This window comes from Cimex lectularius, unplaced genomic scaffold (assembly GCF_000648675.2).
Source record: "Cimex lectularius strain Harlan isolate CLEC.00 unplaced genomic scaffold, Clec_2.1 scaffold162, whole genome shotgun sequence".
NCBI lineage: Eukaryota > Metazoa > Arthropoda > Insecta > Hemiptera > Cimicidae > Cimex > Cimex lectularius.
In genome coordinates, this window is record NW_019393086.1 from 392,836 (window position 1) to 414,946 (window position 22,111).

The window sequence follows — 22,111 nt, forward strand, 5'->3', positions numbered from 1 at the left end:
AAAATTATGATTTTAAAAAAAATTATTCGAGGTTGTTTTGGGGAGAATACTATTTATTTATTTTTATTTTTTTTAATAAGGGTTCGCAACAGCAGAGATCATATAACCTCAGGGTGCCGGTGTTCTTGAAAAAAAGCCCATTTGTAAGTATGTCGGGTTCGAATGCAGGGCCGCTGGATTCGAACCCGGGACCTTTACCTTACAGTGATGAGCGCCGTGTCAAAGACTAAACCTTGCGGCCACCGACGCACCCGTGAGAATACTATTACAAATTTTTTTTCTTGCTAAGCTATTTTCACATTTTTTGCTAAGCCATTCTGTTGAAAAATGATTATGTATTGCATTTCACTTTTCACATTTACTATCCCACCTGTAAGTTACCAAATATGATACGTCATAAAATAATATTTTTACATAATTCATCAAAATATGTAAGCCTGAATATTATGTTAATATACGTTAATGTTTTTATATTATCACGTTTATGTTTATATATAAATTATAACCCAAGTTAGATGTAAGAGATGGCCAAGAGACCTTATTCTGCGTGGCCAAATAAAGTGCTATCAATCAATCAATCTCAATATGTTTTTTCTCTTTCTTCTTTTTATTCCCTTCTTTAACTTTCTCCCTTTCTTTTGAACATATTTTTTTCTTTTTCTTCTTTTTTATCCTCTTTTTAATTCTTTCTCACTTACAGACTAACTCTCTCTCTCTTCCTCTTTCTCTCCCCCTCCTTCTCTCTCTTTCTTTCTTTCTCTCTCTCCCTCTATCTCTCCCTCTCTCTTTCTCTATTTATCTATCTACCTATCTATTTATCTTTCTCTCTATCTATCTCTACCTCTATCTATCCCTATCTCTACATATCTAAAAGTAAAAATTTATAGGCATTAACACAATAAGATAATCAATATCATCGCATGTTCTCTCAAATAAGAAAAATTATTCTAAATAATCAATAATAACCTCAACAAGTATTGATAAAAATTCTTTTATTTCTAATATTTATTTTATTACATTTTTTGGTTTACCAGGGGTGGTTTTTAGAGGTATTTTCTCTATTTTGAGGCTTATAATTTTTTTAAACTAGAAACAGATTGTTTTTGTTTTTTTCTAAGGGATTTTTCTATTTCTTGCCAACTGTTGAACCATAGTAGGGTATAACTCTTAGTTTTGGTAAATAATATTTTTCTGTCCTTTTCTGTATAAAACATAGATAGATTATAGATATATGGTATTAATTTTGCGCAATAAAAAGTGTAAATCGTAATAGAAAGCAGAACTGGGACAGTCCCAAAAAATTTTGAAACGAGAACGTCCTTATATCCTTCCGGGCCGACTATCCATTATCATAATGTTTTTTTTCATACGATTTGCATACATTGTAGCTTCGGTTAAACTATGACCCAGGAGGGAAAGGAGGGAACGATGTTATAAATTTAACATTAAACGAGCCAGGCGTGAGACTTGGCTGCGGTTCGTCGAGTGACAGTGCACGAGCGATTCTTCACACACAAAAAAATGTTTCTTATATTCACACTTTTAGTGGTAGCGGCGGCCACTCTGTACTACATCAACTGGAGGCAGGGAAGAAAACATCTTTATGAACTGGCTGAGAAACTTCCGGGGCAGCCTGGCCTGCCGCTCCTGGGCAACACCCTCACCTTCGCCCTAAGTCATAACAGTAAGTCGTTATTTTTCCTTCCTTTAAAAAAAAACCATAAGGGTGATTGATTATCCTGTTTAGAAATACTCGAGACTCTTTACGAAATGAGCTTTCAAGACAAATTTCAAGACCTGGCAAAACTTTGGTTAGGGCCGAGACTCGTTGTAATTTTAGTCAATCCTAAAGATATAGAAGTAAGTATCAACACAAAATTAAAATTATTTCAAATAAATTGATAAAACTTAATTATTGAAATCGGTGTAGATTATCCTTAGCAGTTCGGTCCATCTGAAAAAATCCAACGAGTACAAATTCTTCGAGCCATGGTTTGGAAACGGCCTTTTGATCAGTAACGGTAAGGAAAAAACAACCCGCCGAAAACCGCAGATTTTTGAAGTATATAATGGAAAATTCTCCAGGCGACACTTGGAAGACCCACAGGAAAATGATCGCGCCAACCTTCCACCTCAACGTGCTCAAAAGGTTCATGGACGAATTCAACAAAAACTCGAAGTGCGTTATTTCCAGGATGGCGAAAGAAAACGGAAAACCTTTCGACTGCCACGACTACATGAGCGAATGCATGGTGGAAACACTTTTAGGTAGGCATAGAATAAACAAGTGAATTGATGATGACGTGATTTTTAATGCTACGACGTTTTAGAAACCGTAATGGGTGTTAAACAGGCGAGTAAGGGCAGGAACTGCTTGACCTACGCTATGTCAGTCATGGAGTAAGTCTTTTTATTTGAGATTTTTTTTTAAAAAAAAGCATTTAATTATATTATAAAACATGTTCTTGATTTAAATACGAGAGAGAATTTTTTTGTACATTCTAAATTTTATGCTTCAGTTTGATTTACATATTCATAATTTAATGCTTTACATTAAAGAATTTAAGGAGAGATATCATTATTTCTTTCTGGCATATCAAAAGATTTAATAATAAACATGTATGTTACAATTAATTATACCCTAGTTTATGAAGCCTTCTTCAACGAAACGGCCATAAATGCGTGTAAGCTACACCCTTCCTAGTTTTTGAAATTAAAATAATTTGGACGTAGCCCTCTGATCGAGTCCTGGGACGGCCGAGTTGTAGATGGGCAAAAATATTAATAATATAATATTTTAACAAACTTTATATAATATATTGGTTGAGATAAAAAAGTCAGTGTCACGATTGGGATTCGAACCCACGACCTTCGGCTTAGATACTCCCTACTACTACTATATAATACTCTACCACTTGAGCTATCGTGACTTCGATCTACTCGGACATCAACTCCCCATCTCAACCTACCTTTCGAATTTTTCCGCCTTTTTGCTATTTTTCAATTTTTTTTATCCCAACCAATACCTTACATAAAGATTAATTAACTGAAATATGTTATTTGGTCAATCGGACCACGAAATCTAAAGAATTTAATAAGTTAAATGAAGTATATCTTCTCTAAAGCTCTCCGTTACCATTTCATTTGTCGCCGAGAATCAAATAAACTACACGGCATTTGAAAAATGGTCGTGGGTTCGAATCCCGTTCGTGACACTGATTTATTTATCTCAACCAATACCTTACATAAATGTGAGGTGATTAGTGACCGTTAGTCGATGATTGTTCAGAAAGATGTGGAAAAAAGTGAATTTAAACAATGTAAAAATATATATTTTTGTATTCAATCAAATTGTTTGTTTTCTGCGTAGAAATACTTTGGTTGAATATAAAAAATATTTTTTTGCATTGTATAAATTCACTTTTTTCCACGTCCTACATGTATTTGTTAAATGTAAACAATATTTGTAAATACCAGGCCCTGAAGATGATCTCAATAAAGATCGAAACGTTGGCACGATAAAGAAAATGTTTTTCTGAAACCTACGTCACACCAGACCGCATCTTACAGATTTTTGAATAACCTTACATAAAAAATAATTAATTGAAAAATGTTATTTGTTCAATCGGACCACGAAATCTAATTTTAACAAACATTTATATGTACATAATTTACTGTATTACATCAATCGTCGTCAACATTTGAGGATTCAAAGGCCAAACACATAATTAACATAAAAATAATTAATTAATAACTATAATAATTACTCCTCTTGAATACATTTTTTCGGAAAAAAATCAATTGTTTTTGTATTGTGTCATCATATCATATTAATTTTTCAATTTCTTGAATGTAGCTAATAGCTGCCTGTTAAGCCAAATTTGGGCTCTATTTTTTCATTATTATATAAATAAAACGCTTCAGTTTATAAATAAACAAGATACTGTAACATTCTATAATATATGATTTTAAAATTGATTGTGGATATTGGTCTGCGCGTCTGTTTTGGATTTACGCCATCTTCAGTGAGTATGTCACGTTTGTGTGACATCGAAACACGCGAGTGTAGACGGTTGCAGTCAGTCGCCAGGTGCTTTTTTTTCTTTGGCTTTACTATCTTATCTTTCCACAGTATGTGTGACATTTTACACTCGAGGCAGACGAAACTTTGGCTCAGGCCCGACTTCCTCTTCAGGTGGACGAGCATGGCCAAGGAAAACGACAAACACCTCAACATCATTCTCAACCTGACCAATAAAGTAAGGAATTGTGTTCAATATACTAAATAAAAAAATTATCCTTTTTTTTGTTTAAACCCAAATAGATTTTCAAGAAAAAGAAGGACGACTACGCTCAGAACAAATTCACGACCCCAGCCCAAAAGGAAATCACAGTTACCAGCGAGGAAGTAAAGACGAACGAAAAATTCTCCTACGGCCAGTCCGCAGGTCTGAAAGACGATCTTGACGTCGACGACAACGAAATCGGTAGGCAACTTATAATTAACTTTTATCAAATATTTTAAAAAGCTGAGGTGTTTTTTAAATTACAGGTGAGAAAAGAAGATTACCATTCCTTGAGTCGATGATAGAAAGGGCTCACAACGGAGACGGTCTGACAGATCAGGAAATCAAGAACCAAGTCAACACAATTATGTTCGAGGTACTTACATTACCATAAAATAGTTTTCATTATCATTCCGACTGATAAATTCCTGGAAATATTGTTTTCTGAATCGACAAAGTTTTAGAGAATTCATGTATTCTTTTGTATGGAAAATTATTCGTTTCTCTCGGTAATTCTCCGTTCAATTGTACACAAGGTTTAAGTAGTCAACGGTCAAAGAACATGGAAGGGAAGTGTCATTGGTCTTGCATAGCCTATAAAACGATTTAATATTTTCGAGATCGAAGAAACTGTTTACATCCTTAAGTCTAAAAAAATAGGATAAACAGTGATTAAGCAAAGTTTTAAAATTTTCTCCATACTTCAGTTATGACCGGATGTAAATAAAAGAACATTTTTATATTTTTAATATTAACATTTATAACATTTAGTTAATAATAACATTTATAATTTTAATAATAATTTGTTTTAGGCAATTTTTTTAAATTGTACAGAAATTTTGTATATTGTCTGAAAATTCACGACATTAACGCTATTATTCTTAAGAATTTCACCGTAATATAAAAGTAATATGTACTTAAAAAGCTGTCAATATTAATATAGACCTTTTTATGCAAGGTTGTGGTTGAAATGAAAAAGTTAGTCACGAGCGGGATTCGAACCCACGACCTTCAGCTAAATACGCCGCTGGTCTACCACTTGAGCTATCGTGACTTCGATCCACTTTGACACCAACTCCTCATCTCAACGTACAACCATTCGAATTTTCCCTCTTTTTGTCATTTTTCAAATGTGTAATCAGGATTCGTTTCACGGCGACATTTAAAATGGCCACGGGGAGCTGTTAGTGAAATCATACTTCGTTTTGCAATTAATAATTAATACTTTACAATTAATATATTAATTGGTCAAGCGGACCACGAAAATAGTGAATTTAATGAATATAATGAAGTACAGTTCACTAAAGCTCTCCGTCGCCATTTCAATTGTCGTCGAGAATCCAAACCGATTATACGACATTTGAAAAATGGCAAAAAGGAGGGAAAACTCATAAGGTGGGGTTGAGATGGGGAGTTGATGTCCGAGTGGATCGAGGTCACGATAGCTCAGGTGGTAGAGCAGCGGCGTATCTAGCCGAAGGTCGTGGGTTCGAATCCCTCTCGTGCCATTAGCTTTTTTTCATCTCAACTAAAAACCTTAATTAATTGTAAAGTTTTAATTTAAAGTTGATATTAAGCTGTACATCATTAAATATTTATTCATTAAAAAACCACATGCGCACAGACATAGGTACGTAAAATATGTAAAAGTTTAAAAATTATTTCTATCGGTGTCAAAAGTCTTCAGCCTAAAGAAGAAAGTCCTGTTATCACTGTTTTACTGATTAGTGATTTGAGTAAATTCAACTCTGCACAAGTGTACACAATCGAACTTATGACTTATCGCGGTAAGCCCTAAGAAACACCTACTTCAAGTTTTAGAAGTCCATGGTTACTACCCGGTTTTTCCGTCCCACCCCGAACTCAGGGCTCCAAAGGATGTCAACAGTTAGGTCATTTCAGTCCCAACGCTTGCTCTCCTTAAAACTACTCACGTAGATAGCTAAATAATTAAAAAGATAAATAAACACGTAAACAGATAGATAGGTAAATAGTTATCTATATAGATATATAGATAAATATTTAAATAGATCGATAGATCAAAAGATAGACAGACAGACAGGTTAATAGATTGATAAATAGCTAGACATGACAGATAAATAAATTAAAAGATAAATAATCTGGTAAACAGGTGGAAAGATAAAGATTTGTCTGTCTAGACAATTGAATATATAGATAGATATATAGGAATAGAATATACAATATAGGCAGATAGATAACCACATAGTCCTATATATATTTATAGATAGGTTTACAGATAGACAGATAGGCGGAAAAATAGATAGGTAAATAATTGAATATAAAAAAGAAAGAAAAATAGATAAACGGATAAATACACAAATAGGCTGATGGAAGATAAACGGATAGATAAATAGATATTATTATCCAAAGGTTGAAAAATCCCAAGTTATCCGTGGTTGAAATGTTTTATTTATTTTGTCTATTATATGGCGTTCGGGATTACGTGCCATCTTCAGCATATATACATAGATACATATATAAATGATAAATGATGGAGTGAATGTGGTGTTCAATCCTTTTTAAAAAGATAGTTCCTACTCACAGTAAGTTGTTTTGCAACGATCCGGATTTCGAGCCTTTTAGCTCATCATCAGGTTGAAGGACTTCTGCAACCACGTCTCTCGACATGAATTGCCAAAGTGAACCCGCTGATACCTCCACCAACGCGACGTTCCAATTAGCAGCTGATTTTTTTTAATGGCGCTCAATTTGAACGTGCGAAACGCGGAAATTATAACACAAATAAATATTATACTAGTAAATACTTAATATTATTAAATTACTATAAAAATAATAACAATTAAAATAATTAGTTTAATTATTTGGATGTTTGATATTATTTATGTACATATTTAAAATGGGAGGTAGATCAAAATCTGTTATATTATTAATGCATTTATCACCATGTTCAATTTTACATTTTTTAATTTCAAATTTCTCAAACCAATCTAGTTCTTTCCCTTTGTTGAAACTATGTAACACTCTTGTATTTAAATTTGAATTGAAATTATGTTTTGTTTCTTTTAGATGGTCCTTAAATTCCGAAAATTTGCTCGATTTAGGCAAGTGTTCTTTTACTCTTGTTTTTATTTCTCTACCGCTTTGTCCTATATATTTAATATCACAATCATTACAATTGAGTTGGTAAACCCCGCTTTTTGCCAAGTAGTCTACTTTGACTTTAGGTTTTGATCTTTTTAAATTTTTTGAAAAAGGATTAGATACATATATATTTCCATCCCATATGTATCTATGGCATAGTCTAGGTACATTTATTTTATAAAAAATTGTAAATTACTTATATGTGTATCTTTGGATGGCAATTGCACCTTGAGGTTTTCCTTGTTTAGGTGCTCATGATGGGTCGTAAGCCCGAAACGTGCATGTAGTAGACAAAATAAATAAAATATTTCAACCACGGATAACCTGGGATTTTTCAACCTTTGGATAATAATTCCTACAAACCGTGGATTTTAAGAAAAAATGATAAATAGATAGCTAAAAATATAGACATGTAGATAGACGAATAGATAGGTAGACAGATAAATAGATGAATAGATAATAGGTGGTGGAGTACTCGATACTCCACTATTGGCTTTCTCACACTTTTACATTTACAAATAGTCTATCAGTGGTTGTTGACCGTTGATGGCCAGTTGACCTATGGCGAAGTCAGATGCATCAGTGGTGATAAAGAATCGTTTGGAAATGTCAGGCAATAGATTGTTTTTCAAAAGATTTTTGGTAGTCTTTATTTGCAATAGTTTTTGGGTATCTTTGTTAAAGCGACAGTGAAGGGCTTGGCAATTTTTTGTTTTTGAATCATTTTGCTGTAATTGCCGGTGAGGCATAAAAACTGTTTTATTTGTTTTGCTGTTTACGGAATGGAAAATTTTTAATTGCTTCTAGTTTTAATGGATCTGATTCCTTTGTCTGAGATTATATGGCCTACGTCCAGTACTTCTCTTTTGAAAAATTCCGTTTTATCAATTTGCAATTTAAGGTGATGTTCCTTGAGTTTTTCAAAGAATGATTTTAAATGTTTAAGGTGTTCGTTTAAATTGTCTGAATATATAATTATGCCGCCCATATACACGATAGCTCAAGTGGTAGACCAGCGGCGTATTTAGCTGAAGGTCGTGGGTTCGAATCCCGCTCGTGACTAACTTTTTCATTTCAACCACAACCCTGCATAAAAAGGTCTATATTAATATTGACAGCTTTTTAAATACATATTACTTTTATATTACGGTGAAATTCTTAAGAATAATAGCGTTAATGTCGTGAATTTTCAGACAATATACAAAATTTCTGTACAATTTAAAAAAATTGCGTAAAACAAATTATTATTAAAATTATAAATGTTATTATTAACTAAATGTTGGTGTCCGACTGGATCGAAGTCACGATAGCTCAAGTGGTTAGAGCATCGGCATATTTAGCCGAAGGTGTTGGGTTCGAATCCCGCTTGTGACACTGAATTATTTTATCTCAACCAAAGCCTTATTAATTGAAAAGAATTTATTTTCTCAAGCGGACCACGAAACCTAATAAAATTCTCTAAAGCATCGAAACATGAAAGTTGCACATTGGGTGAAAGTTCGCTACTGTCTCCATCGATATAAAAATTCCTACTTGAAACAGAAATGTTCATTTATTTTTAGTATATTCTGTGGCTTCTGAAAGCATAGTTTTGTAATGTATTTTTTTAATTCGTTTCTACTTGTATCGTCATAAATTATTAAAATACGTATGTAATGATTAACATAATTATTCAACTTTTTACAGGGTCACGACACGACCGCAGCAGGAAGCAGCTTTTTCTTGTCAATCATGGGCGCGAGACAAGACATCCAGGTAAAATATTAACCGTTAAATTTGTTTATTGAGAAATTGACGATTATTACAGTTCCAAACAGTAATCTTAGAAAGTAAATTAGATTTTTTTTATTCAAAAGGAGAATCTATATGATTTATTTAATAGTAAAAATATAATGTGGTAAAATTCTCGGTTTTGGCTTTTTTTCAAAATTTCTTACAACTAGAAACAATTGATGGCGAGAGGATTGAATATACCAATTCATTGGGTGAAAAGGATAGTTTTGCTCACAAACTGGGATATATAAACCAAATTATGTCCAGTTTGTGAGTAGAACAACCCTTTCCGACCAGTGTTTTTCAGCACTGACTTTTTGTATTAATCTAGGACGCAAGAGAACCAAAAATGTAAGTGCTTGTCCTAAATTGACAATTATTAAAGAATAATCGTAAAAGTAATATTTTTCCTTAAAAAGTTCAACTTTACTTAGAGGAATAATTCCGAAAGATTTTAGTTTACACGTTGTTCAAGAACATGTCTTGTAATTGGTACTTGATATGCCTTGTACTTGTGGCTTGTACTTGTGGTGTAGTTGATATTCCTCTATCATACTGTACACATATTATATAACTAATCTAATTGAGAGTCGATGCGGTAATCAATATTCCACCATCGACTCTATCACACTGCACTATCACGCTAATAAATATATTCAGGCTAAACATACTCAAAGAAACACAACACGAGAAATCTATAAAGTATTATATACTCGCTGCCGTTCTCACAATTCTCATGTATATGGCATGCCTACACCCTCTCTTTAAGGAGCCAAGGAATAGCACACTTAAATTACATTTTGAACGTAACTCCTGTTCTTGCACAATAGTGGAATAGAATTTGGTCACAGTGGCATTTGACAGAGTTTGAACCCGGCCTCGTCAAATTAAAATTATTTTTCACCCAAACTACTACCATGTCCTGAAGTCCCTCATGTTCTGAGGTGAGAAACAGCGCTGAATTTTCTGGCGGCTGGCGTTCCGCAAGGGAGTATCCTAAGGCCAATCCTCTGCACTGTCCATACACACAAATCACAACCTACACGCTCGAAACCACGACCGATGCACAAGCAACATAAGCAATCCAAGAATATCTAGAACAAGGGAAGGCGGATCAAACAAAAAATACATTTATTATTAATAAAAGAAATTGTTTACAAAAATAGTTACAGCAAATTTCAATTATAGCAAAACGCCTTCTGCCGGAGTTTAGAATCCCTTTAATTACACCATAATTTAACTTATTTTACAGTTAATTAAGGTTTTTAGTTGAGATAAAAAAGTCAATGGCACGAGCGGGATTCGAACCCACGATCTTCGGCTTACGCCGCTGCTCTACCACTGGAGCTATCGTGACCTCGATCCACTCTGAAATATGGCAAAAAGGAGGGAAAATTCAAAAGGTGGGGTTGAGATGGGAAGTTGATGTCCGAGTGGATCAAGGTCACGATAGCTCAGGTGGTAGAGCAGCGGCGTATCTAGCCGAAGATCGTGGGTTCGAATCCCGCTCGTGCCATTGACTTTTTTATCTCAACTAAAAACCTTAATTAATTGTAATTATATTTATTTCAAAACAATCTATAAAAGTATTGCCTTTAATTTATGTTTAAATATATTTAAATGTTTAGATGAAAAAAATCAATATTTGGACATATCTTATTTCCTTCCCTCATTATTCTATTTATTGGTGAATAAAATAAGTAATTTGTTATACAAAAGAGTACACTAAATACGTTAAATTATTACTTGACAAACTGAAAAAAATACAATTTGCAGGAGAAATGTTTGGAGGAGATCGACGAGATTTTCGGCGACTCAGACAGGGATGTAACTTTCCAAGATACCCTTGAAATGAAATATCTTGAGAGGTGCATCATGGAAACCCTAAGGCTTTTCCCACCGGTGCCAATTATCGGAAGAGAACTCGAGCAAGATATTAAATTGGGTAAAAAGTTGAATTAAGATTGTTTTTAATTTAGATCAGTTTGATTAGTGTTTTATTATTGTTAGCTTCGAGCGATTTGGTCCTCCCGGCCGGATGTACGGCTACGATCGGAACCTTCAAACTCCACCGTCGCCCCGACATCTACCCGAACCCGGAGGAATTCGATCCAGACAGGTTCCTACCGGAAAACTCCACCTCCAGGCACTATTATTCTTTCATTCCGTTCAGCGCCGGTCCGAGGAGCTGCGTCGGTACGTCTTTAAAACCAAAAATCAAAAAATCGAAATATTCAACTATTTATTTGTGATTGCAGGTAGAAAATACGCCATGCTCAAGCTCAAGATCCTTCTCGCCAACATCCTGCGTAACTTCAGAGTCAAGGAAGGCAAACCGATGAACAAATGGAAGCTGCAGGCTGATATCATCCTCAAAAGGACCGACGGTTTCGAAATCGCCCTCGAGAACAGGAAACACCAGAAAGCTCACTAGGCCTAGGGCCCATAGAACTACAAGCTCGTGTGATTTTAAAATTTATGAATTTGTTAAAAGTGTTACATAAATTACAGGGATAAATTAACAGTTTTAAACTCATACTGACCCGAGTTTTCCAATTCTTGCATACGTAGTCTACCATTTTCTTATTTTTCGGTTTACCTGACGTGTAGAAATGAGCTTAATTACTACTTGTTTACCATGGGTGTCGCTTTATTTTTTATGCTGCAAATGGAGCATAATATTTACAATTATAAATAACAAATGTTATACCAAGGCTATGTATTGTATTTAACTAATATTAATAAAGGCAATTATTTAAATGCATGCATTTAATAACCATTTATCATTTTATGTCGAATCTAACAATGTTTCCATTCACAAGGACTTTTGAAATGTAACAAAACATTACCTTTAAGGGAAAAAAGTTTAATTGAATTTTCTTTTCGAGAGCAATAAGGAAACGAGTTTATTGATACCTTGTTAACCGGTCATAACCAAGAATTCCATATAGACTTTTAATTTTTACTGCCTTTTACCCCTTTGTGTCCTTTCATAAGCGTAATTGAGCTGGGTGGGACCGAGAGGTGATAATTATCTCACAATTCGAAACGAAACCGTACTCGGTCAAATCGGTTCCGCGTGTTGTCGCCGGTTCGTGTACCGCATTATCTACCGAGGAAAAACGCGGTAAGGCGCGGCCTTAATTGCCCGCGAGAGAATTGTCCAGTTTAAAAAGTGAAATTATTGTTAGAAGCGTTTTAACGTTTGTCCAGCGAGTGAACAAGTTATAAAGGATCTATATTTTACACACTGATAATTGTACTCATTCGATTGCATAAGCTTTTAAAATTTTATCTTTCCCAGCCTTAATGACTTTTAATTGGTTTCAGTGATTATGGCTATTATTTTCAACTTACCCACTATTTTCATTTGTTTGCTTTGCCCAAATGGCTTGTGCAATAAACAAAAATGGTCGGTTCCGATCCATTTTGGCTTAACTAATCCTCGCTGTTCATAATTTTCCTTCCCTTAATAAAGAAAAAGGAACTTCACAAATTCCAAACTATGCAATTTTGTTAGAAATAAAATTTTAGATTCTGACATTCTGGTCTAAAATCCTAGCTGTTTTTACTTTCCTTCATTTAATAAAGGAAACAACCCAGAGCCATTTTTTGGGAATTAAAACTGTAGTTTACTCATTTCAGATTTTCTTCGTCTTCCAATCCTCGCTGTTTTTAACTTTCCTTCCTTTAATAGAGAAAGGAACCTTCACAAAATCCAAAATGATACATTTCATTGAAAATAAAATTGTAGTTTGGTCTCCGACCATACCAGTCAACTACCAGCCCTCACAGTTTTCGACTTCCATCCTTTAATAAAGGAAAGAAACCAGAGCCATTTCGTGGGAAATAAAACTGTTTGGTCAATTCAGATTTTTAACCTTCCTACCTTTAATGAAGGAAAGAAACATTCACAAAATCCAAAATGATCCATTTCATTGAAAATAAAATTTGTTGTTTGGTCGTTAACGTTCATTTCGGTCTACAGCCCGCACAGTTTTTAACTTTCCTACCTTTAATAAAAAAGGAACCTTCACAAAATCTAAAATGATCCATTTTATGGGAAAAAAGATTCTAGTTTGGTCTCCAGTCGACTACCAGTTCACTCACACAGCTTTTAACTTTTCCTCCCTTTAATAAATAAACGAACAGAATACTCCAAAATGTGCGATTTTGATAGAAATAAAATTGCAGTTCGGTCATTTTCTTGGTCTTCCTATCCTCGCTGTTTTTAACTTTCCTGCCCTTAGTAAAGAAAAGATTTCTTCACAAATTCCAAATTGAACCATTTTTCAAGTCAAAGGAATAGAATTGTAGTTTAGTCGTTCCGATCAGTTTGGTACGCTTAACCTCAATATTTTTTCGTGTGACAGAAACGTTTCGCACACACATACACTGAAAATGACGAAAATCCAATAGTCTGACAGGCTAAAACAGCGAAGATAGACAGACTCAAACGATCGGAAAACAATAACTTCCTTTTATCACTCCGCACATCATAAAAAGAAATCTCACATAGTCCGACTATTATAAATTTGACATAATTTATATTAATATTTTATTTTACAAGTCACGTAAATCAGCGAGAACAGGTGGATCTAGTCACTGTCACCAGTGACCCCAACGGGAAAGGGTTCTACAGGGCTCAGTTTTCGACCCAATATTGTTTATTTTGGTAAATTATGTGACCACGATCAGTGATAAAATCACGTACATCAATTAGAAAACCATTCCAGTTTTTTGACCGACTGTGATATGTTACTACTAATTGAAAGTCTGTCTGAAATAAAAGATCGTTTCCATTCAAATAGCACTTAATACTGAAAAACAAAATTGCCTGACTTTTAGCCTGAATCGCCACAGGAAAAACTGTGATGAAAAGATATACAATTGTTAGGTTTTCCTTGACTAGTGTGCAACATATTGTCGAGGGTATGCTTCGTACTATTGCTAGGTAAGACCATTGCTACCAAAGACATCTCCACCTACCTGGTAAACCATGGAACCTTCCAAGGCCCACTCAGTTTCTATGCTTATTCATGGGCGCAAGGTTATCTGGAAAATCTATTTTGTGGAATTTAAAGTAATGACAATTTCAGGAACGTCTTGTTGGTTTTTGTGTGTTAAATGCATAAGTGTTTATGATTAGATAGGAAGATATTGATAGCAGCTATAAGAGGACCAAATGGGCATTCCTAATTCTTATACACAGCGTTAAATATGGAACCCTTCATTATTTTTTATTTTTCAAACGATTTACCTATTTGTTTTGACGAGGGAGTACGAGCTGCTGATGATGTTATTTAAGTACCTATGTAGATGTAGATTTAGATGTAACAGTCGGGGTATAATATACTGCACCCTCTATGAGCTATCGTATCCCCCGTTCTCTGCCTAAACCACATCGGTGAGTCCTATTTGATCAAGAAACTTGATTACTAGGCCTGGTTTCAGTGGTTGAATCTCTTCTATGGTCACATCCCAAAACACTTCCTTCTGCGGGCAAGTATAGCACCGCAGTTTGTTAGTAGATGTGTTGGCGTCTCCTCTGCCTCTTTGCAGAATCTACATGTGCCGTCTTGGATTATTCCAATCTTCTTTAAATGTCCATTTAGCTTGCAGTGTCCTGTTAAGAGTCCAGTTAGGATTCGCAGTTTATTCCCGCTTGTTTTGACACATTATGTAATTTATTTTATTTTCGCCTGTCTCCAATGAGTGAATTCTATAGTTCCTTTATTTTCTTTCTGTCTCCTTCTGTCTGAGATACAATTACCTATGGGGCGGTAGTAAGCTGGACCAATCTTTTCCCTTTTCAGATTAACCCAACCCTATTCAGGAAGATTAGTAGTTAGTAGAGCTTGAAGGTAATATTTATTTTGGCCAGGAAAACATGTTTCTAATACTTATACAGCTTTATTATTATTATCATAACCTCAACCATCCGCATGTTGGAGTAAACTGGGCCAAGATGTGTTTTGGCTCCGAAACCTTTCCTATTCATCACTAAAAGTTTGTTTATTTGGCCTTATATACAAACCAATCCTTTCCTGCTCAATTTAAGTACATGATCGAAGAGCGTAAGCAAACATTAAAGTACAGTCGCTGAAGCCGTTGTTCTCATGTGCGAAAACCACCTTAAATTACGAGAAATATTAACATTTTTAAGAACTTGGTGCTTGAATGTTAACTTAAATAAGGGAAAAATTTGGATCTTTAGGAAAGCTGTCGTTACAAAAAAAATGATATTTTGGCAATTAAAGTAGTACAAGAACTTGGTTTATTACTTTTTTGATAGTTTAATTAAATGGTATTTTTGCTGGCCTTTGCCCCAAGCTGTCAAGGAATTTTACAAGTAAATTTATATTTTAATTATATTTAATTTAGTATATAATATTTTGTTTTGCTTTATCATTCTCTTATTATATGCTATTTTTGTCAGAGATAAGATTTTTTCATTAAGAACTACAAAGTCCGGCAAACTGCAAAATTCTTCTCTAGAATTTTTAAATAAATGAATCTTAGATAAATAAAAATACACCGCTTATCCAAAATAAAACAATTAAAAAAGTTTTATTTATTTATTTGTAGCCTATACATACTTGTACAGAATACAAATGTGATCACAATGTATATTGTTCACAGCTCGGTCACAGCACTAACACTGATGCCAGCGCTGCACCCGGAGGGCGCATGCCATGAGATGCCAGTCAGTGCTGGCACTCATTTTAAAGGATTAAGGGGGCAAGGAGGTCTCGGGGCCATCGTCGTTTTAGGCGACGTGGTGGATTCTCGGGATGGGAATAAGTCGAGAGGGCTCTAGCGGTAGGGTTAGGATGGATCGATAGGTTGGTATGAAATTTTTGGAATCGGGAATGGATCAGTTCGTGGACAAAAGGAACTTTGAAGTCTTTGTGGATAGTGAGGTTAGAGACGTAAAAAGGAGCTTTGTCGATTTGTCTCAGGATTTTAGATTGGAAGGCCTGGATACGCTGGATATTGGATGGTTTGGCGTACCACAGTTCCACACCGTATGTCCAAAGTGGTCGCAGTAAAGTCTTGTATAAGGTCAGTTGCTGATGGTCAACCCGGATTTTGGTCCTAGTAGTCTGCGTAATTGTCCAAGTCTTCTGTTGAGTTGTTGTCTTTTAAGTGTTGTGTAGGGATTCCACGTCAGTCTGCTGTCAAAGTGTAGTCCTAGGTATTTGACTTGAGTGGACGTCGGTATCTCTTCATTGTTGATGTATAATGGAGGGCAAGAGTGCTTTTTCAAAGTGAACGTACATTGGATACACTTTTCTCCGTTTAATCATGTCCTCCACTTTTTGCACCAACCTTCGATGAGCTCAAGCTGTTCTTGGATGTTAGAGGTAGCTTGGGTAGGATTCAAGTTAGAGGACAAAATTGCGGTAGAATAGAAAACTAAAATATAAAAAATAAAATAAATAAATAAAACCACGAGGTTTTTGCACGAAAAAATGGACACCTTTGAAAATGCATATTTTCTCAGCCTTTTAAGTCACAGACCTGCGCTAGGTTTTTTTTTTTTTTTGGTTTTTTTTTTTTTCCACCGCTCTGGAATTACATAGAGGGCACAATTCAACTACTTTTTCCATCCATGGAGTGTAATTTAAGAATAGCAACTTGCACCTCAATTTAAATAGCCAGCGGAGCTCTCTAAACGACAGACCACACGACCGGTCCGCAATCAGGCTGCATATGCCCGCACAATGATCAAGTTCCGGATATAATATAAAACGGGACGGGACTACAGCTTTTTTCTGAAGCTCCTCATGGTGTGCAGATTTCATTTTACTCAATAAGGTGGCCAATTGGCCACTCCATAATGACATGTCTTCCACAGTCAATTCACAATCATATCTCTGAGACAGATCAATCCAATTCCTAAACCAGAAAGTTTTGGCTTTTATTATTTCCAAGGCAGAGATTCTTGGCAATCTATGAGGAGGTAACCTCAACATCCTTAGGCAGTAATCAAAGTGTAACTTCAAGGTGAACACTTCAAGTAGATCTACCTCCGTTTCGAGATAAACCATATGGTTTGGAGCTACCGATGGAATACCAAATAATTTTTTAATGAAAAAACGCTGGAATTTCTCAATAACTTCGAATCGTTGCGCACCCCAAGCCTGAGCTCCATAACAGACTACGGAAAGACAAACAGACTTAAAGAGACCGAACTTAAATGGAAGAGGCACTAGTTCCTGGGAAAGGAAAGCAGGCCAAACTCTATTAATAGCACGTTTAGCTACGGAGACCCTATCGAGAAGATGCGTGTTCATTGATAATCTCGGAGTTAAGGACACACCCAAATACTTATACTGAGATACCGTCTCTATTGGTTTCCCATTAAAAAACCACTTTTCATTGGATGCAAGCCGACCGCCCGAACGAAAAACTAGACATTTGGTTTTATTTAAATTAACAGAAAGATTCCATAGGTCACAATAAGCCACCAGTTTGTCAATATTTTTTTGGAGCGTTAGAGGATTTGTAGACAGGAAAACCACATCGTCTGCGTACATTAGTATACTGACTGACACGTCACCAATGCGAACGCCACCATCAAGTACAGAGGGAAGGTCATCTAGAAAGAGAGAGAACAAGAGAGGACTTAGCAAACAACCCTGCCTGACACCTGAGTCCACCCGAAAAAACTCCGAGACTCCATTGCGCCCATGCACCGCTGATAAACAGTTGGAGTACAACGATTTTAAAATATTTATAAATTTGGTAGAGGCACCTAAATTACAAAGTTTGAAGTAGAGGGCTCTCCGGTCAACACTGTCAAAGGCGGCTTTAAAATCCACAAATAGACAATACAACTTTTGACCTCTTTTTAAAAATCTCAGATTGATAATGTTCATTAAGGTAAATAAATTATCAATGGTGGAATATCCGCGTCTAAAGCCCGACTGAAATTCACTTAGAAGTTCATGTTTTTCAACAAATTTTTCTAATCGACGAAGTAGTAAACCCGAAAATATTTTTGATACAGAGTCTAAACAAGAAATCCCCCTATAATTTGAGACATCATTGATGTCCCCTTGTTTAAAAAGAGGGAAAATAATTGACTTGGCAAAACTGGGAGGTGTTCCTCCTCTTTCATAAATATAATTGAAAAAAGATAGTAGTTTCTCGTGAAAGATATCGGGAGCGTTTTTGTAAAATTCATACACCACGCGATCTGGACCCGGAGCTTTTCTATTTTTTAAACCGTTAATGACAGATGCTAACTCCTTAAGTGAGAATGGTGAATCCAAGATAGGCGATTGTCGACAAGGTTCGGCATAAGAAAGCACAGAATGGACTGAAGCGGGATTGAGCAGTTTTTGGAAATGAGAAACCCAATTACTCATTAGGATGGAATTTCCACACATAAAATTTTTAAATTTAAAAGTATTAATCAATTGCCATAAATCCTTTGAGTTCTTGACATTATTAAATTGAAACGCTAAAGAAGTATAAAATTGTTTCTTTGTATTCTGACAGAGAGATTTATATGCCTTATTTGCAAAAAGATAAGCATTTCTAACAACAACTGAATTAGATTAACCATCCTAACCATTAATAAACAGATTAACCATCCCTAACCATCCCCAAAGTCCCAAACATTTCCAAACCAATAAACTTAGAATCTGTCCTAATAAGCAACAATCCATCAGCTTTCAACAAAATCTATGGATTTCTAAAGTCGATAAACCTTTCTTTTTGATTATCTTCAACCATGAAAATTTAGAAGATAAGAAGATGATGGAACTGAATGAGTGGGTGCGGGCGCGCGGCGGGGACCTGTTCCTGGTCGGCCGATCACGCTCGACAGTAAAATGAAAATAGAAAACTTCATGCCAGCGTAACCCCCCCCCCACCAAAAAAATGTGCATAATGACGCAATAGTTCAGGTAAAGAGGATACCCAAAAGAATGTAACTTTTCACACGGTTCAGCACAAAAAAAAATTCTTGAAAAATAATTTAATAAATAATAATATAATAGCCTTTGCCCCTAACTATATGCTTTATCCAAAAATCTATGTAGATCTCCTTTTGGCTATTAGGGGTTAGTCTCCCAGCTGCAGACTTCATAGATTAGTCACCATTGAGGTGGTATTTTTGGTTTGAGAGCTGGTTGAAATTTTTGATAAATACCATTGCTACTTCTGTCTTTCCTTTCTTATGAATTTATACTAGATTTATTATTATTATATCAAAACTGTATATCTCTCTCCAAGTCATATATGATGCAAGCTTCCTACTTTATGCTATTTAAATTTGTGATTATTTTTAAATAAAGCCAATAAAAATTGACCTTGTTTTTGCAAGATGGCCTTAAGGCTTAATAAACACGAATCACCCTATTTAAATTGCCTACGCGGAAAATTTATTACTCCGTTTCAAACACTGAATATTAAAAACCACTGTTCTAAATTTCATTACGTTGCAAAAACCTAGGTGTCAATTAATTTAAAACTAATCGGAAGTGGGAATTTTTTTCTGCTTATAAATTAATAAAAATGAGCTCATATTGAACGTTTTTCCATCTAAGAAATTTTATTGTTCCAAAATTCAGCGTTATCAAAGCATTCAATATGCATTATTCAGTTCTCGCATAGAGATTGTCAACAGTTTGGAAAGACAATGATATTTCAAGAGAGGTTTGTGCGCCTGATTCTTGGCAGTTTTCTACTCGCTATCGTCAATGATGGCAATAACTTTTATAATCAAGCCACCCAAAAGACTTGGTAAAAATTTCAGTTATTTTTCCTAAAATTTAATCATGAACAACACACAACAACAAAAACTAAGACCAAAGATAATTTAAAAGAAGATTTAAAGATCAAGCCTGAAAATAATTTCAGAATTTGATAATTGATAAAAATCTTAGAGTTTATTACTTTGTTATAAGATGGTGTGTTATGCATAAAATAATTAGTAATTTTATATACAGAAATGTGTGGTGATTAGTGACCGTTAGTCGATGGTTATTCGGAAATCGTGAGATGCGGTCTGGTGTGATGTAGGTTTCAGAAAAACTCTCAACACGACACGCAAGAATGGCACTATTACGCAGAAAACAAACACTTTGAGCCCTGAAGATGATCTCAATAAAGATCGAAACGTTGGCACGATAAAGAAAATATTTTTCTGAAACCTACACCACACCAGACCGCATCTCACGATTTCCGAATAATCATATATATACCAAAGTTTTTTTTATAAAACATTTCCAAATAGCATAAGAAATTTTTCATTTTTAAAATATCCATAATCAAATAATGCAAAACTTTCGGTTGTGAAGAACACTCTTTAAACAATTTAACTCTTAAAATTACAATTAATTAATAAAACAGCAAAATCTCACTGGCACTCTCAACACGACACGCAAGAATGGCACAATTACACAGAAGACAAAACTTTGGGTGAGTAGAAATACTTTGATTGAATATAAAAAATATATTTTTTGCCTTGTATAAATTCACTTTTTTCCACATCCTACATGTATTAGTTAAATTTAAACAATGTTTGTAACTCCCAGGCCCTGAAGATGATCTCAATAAAGATCGAAACGTTGACACGATAAAGAAAATGTTTTTCTAACACCTACATCACACCAGACCGCATCTCACGATTTCCGAATAATCATCGACTAACGGTCACTAATCACCACACATTACTCATATTTTTATACTGTACACATTTTTTAAAATTTGAGGACATGGGGATCCAGGTGGTAAATGAATATAAATATTTGGGAGTGGCTTTGCACCCAAACTTTATTGGACTAAACATTTTGCTATGAAAGCATCCACTGCAAAATACAGAACTTGGCCGTCACTAATGTCAAATGATGTCGTTCCAATCAAAGTGAAATTCAGTTTATTTGACGCTGTTTGCCGTTCCAGCCATTGTTATGTCTGCCAGGATTGGGGTTGGCAACAGTTTGAATCAATTGAAAAAGTTCTTTGCTTGTCTGGAAATTATTTTCTCTGTCTTTAGCTACTGACAAGGGAGGACCAGGTTGGTGTGATATTGGACACTTATCCGCAATTTCTTGTGAATAGACATTGGTTTAGCCATTTTTTTTTTTTTTTGAAAGTTGAAATTTTGTGTGTATGTATATTTTTATTTCGCCGTTCTACTTGCTCAAATCTACTATGTGAATATATCATTTTACAGCATTTTTTATGCAGATTGCAATACAAATATAGTAAAGGCTATCAAAGTTGGTCAATAATCAAAAAATATCTAAAAAGCAAATATTTTTCAAGTAAACTAGGTCATAAAATTTTATATGAAAAAGTTATATGAAATTTCGTTTTAGCATCTCGAGAGGCCCCTAAATAAAAATTTTCCACTTTTTCTCTCTCCCGCTTTATCCATCGCTTTCTATACATTTATCTTTCTGTAGATATATTTACTTCTATCGATTTCAAACTCCATCTGACCTAAAAAATCGGAGGCATTTAGGAGGTAAAAATTATGATTTAAAAAAAAAAATTATTCGAGGTTGTTTTGGGGAGAATAATATTTATTTATTTTATTTTATTTTTTTTTTTTTAACAAGGGTTCGCAACAGCAGAGGTCATATAAACCCTCAGGGTGCCGGTGTTGCTGAAAAAAAGCCCATTTGTAAGTATGTCGGGTTCGAATGCAGGGCCGCTGGATTCGAACCCGGGACCTTTACCTTACAGTGATGAGCGCCGTGTCAAAGACCGCCTTGCGGCCACCGACGCCCCCGTGAGAATACTATTACAAATTTTTTTTCTTGCTAAGCTATTTTCACATTTTTTGCTAGGCCATTCTGTTGAAAAATGATTATGTTTTGCATTTCACTTTTCACATTTACTATCCCACCTGTAAGTTACCAAATATGATACATCATAAAATAATATTTTTACATAATTCATCAGAT

The 22,111-nt window shown here is 34.8% G+C and overlaps 1 protein-coding gene across 1 annotated transcript; it reads left to right on the top strand.

Moving 5' to 3' along the window:
* Positions 1 to 1,453: 1,453 nt before the first annotated feature.
* LOC106666150 (cytochrome P450 4g15-like) lies at positions 1,454 to 11,953 on the top strand. The gene is made up of 12 exons (XM_024229883.1): positions 1,454 to 1,684; positions 1,748 to 1,860; positions 1,931 to 2,021; positions 2,086 to 2,268; positions 2,331 to 2,400; positions 4,133 to 4,259; positions 4,325 to 4,487; positions 4,553 to 4,662; positions 9,096 to 9,164; positions 10,959 to 11,127; positions 11,193 to 11,378; positions 11,441 to 11,953. Exons 1-12 carry the CDS (start codon positions 1,522 to 1,524, stop codon positions 11,614 to 11,616), a joined length of 1,620 nt encoding a protein of 539 aa, XP_024085651.1. The 5' UTR covers positions 1,454 to 1,521; the 3' UTR covers positions 11,617 to 11,953.
* The last annotated feature ends 10,158 nt before the right edge of the window (positions 11,954 to 22,111 follow it).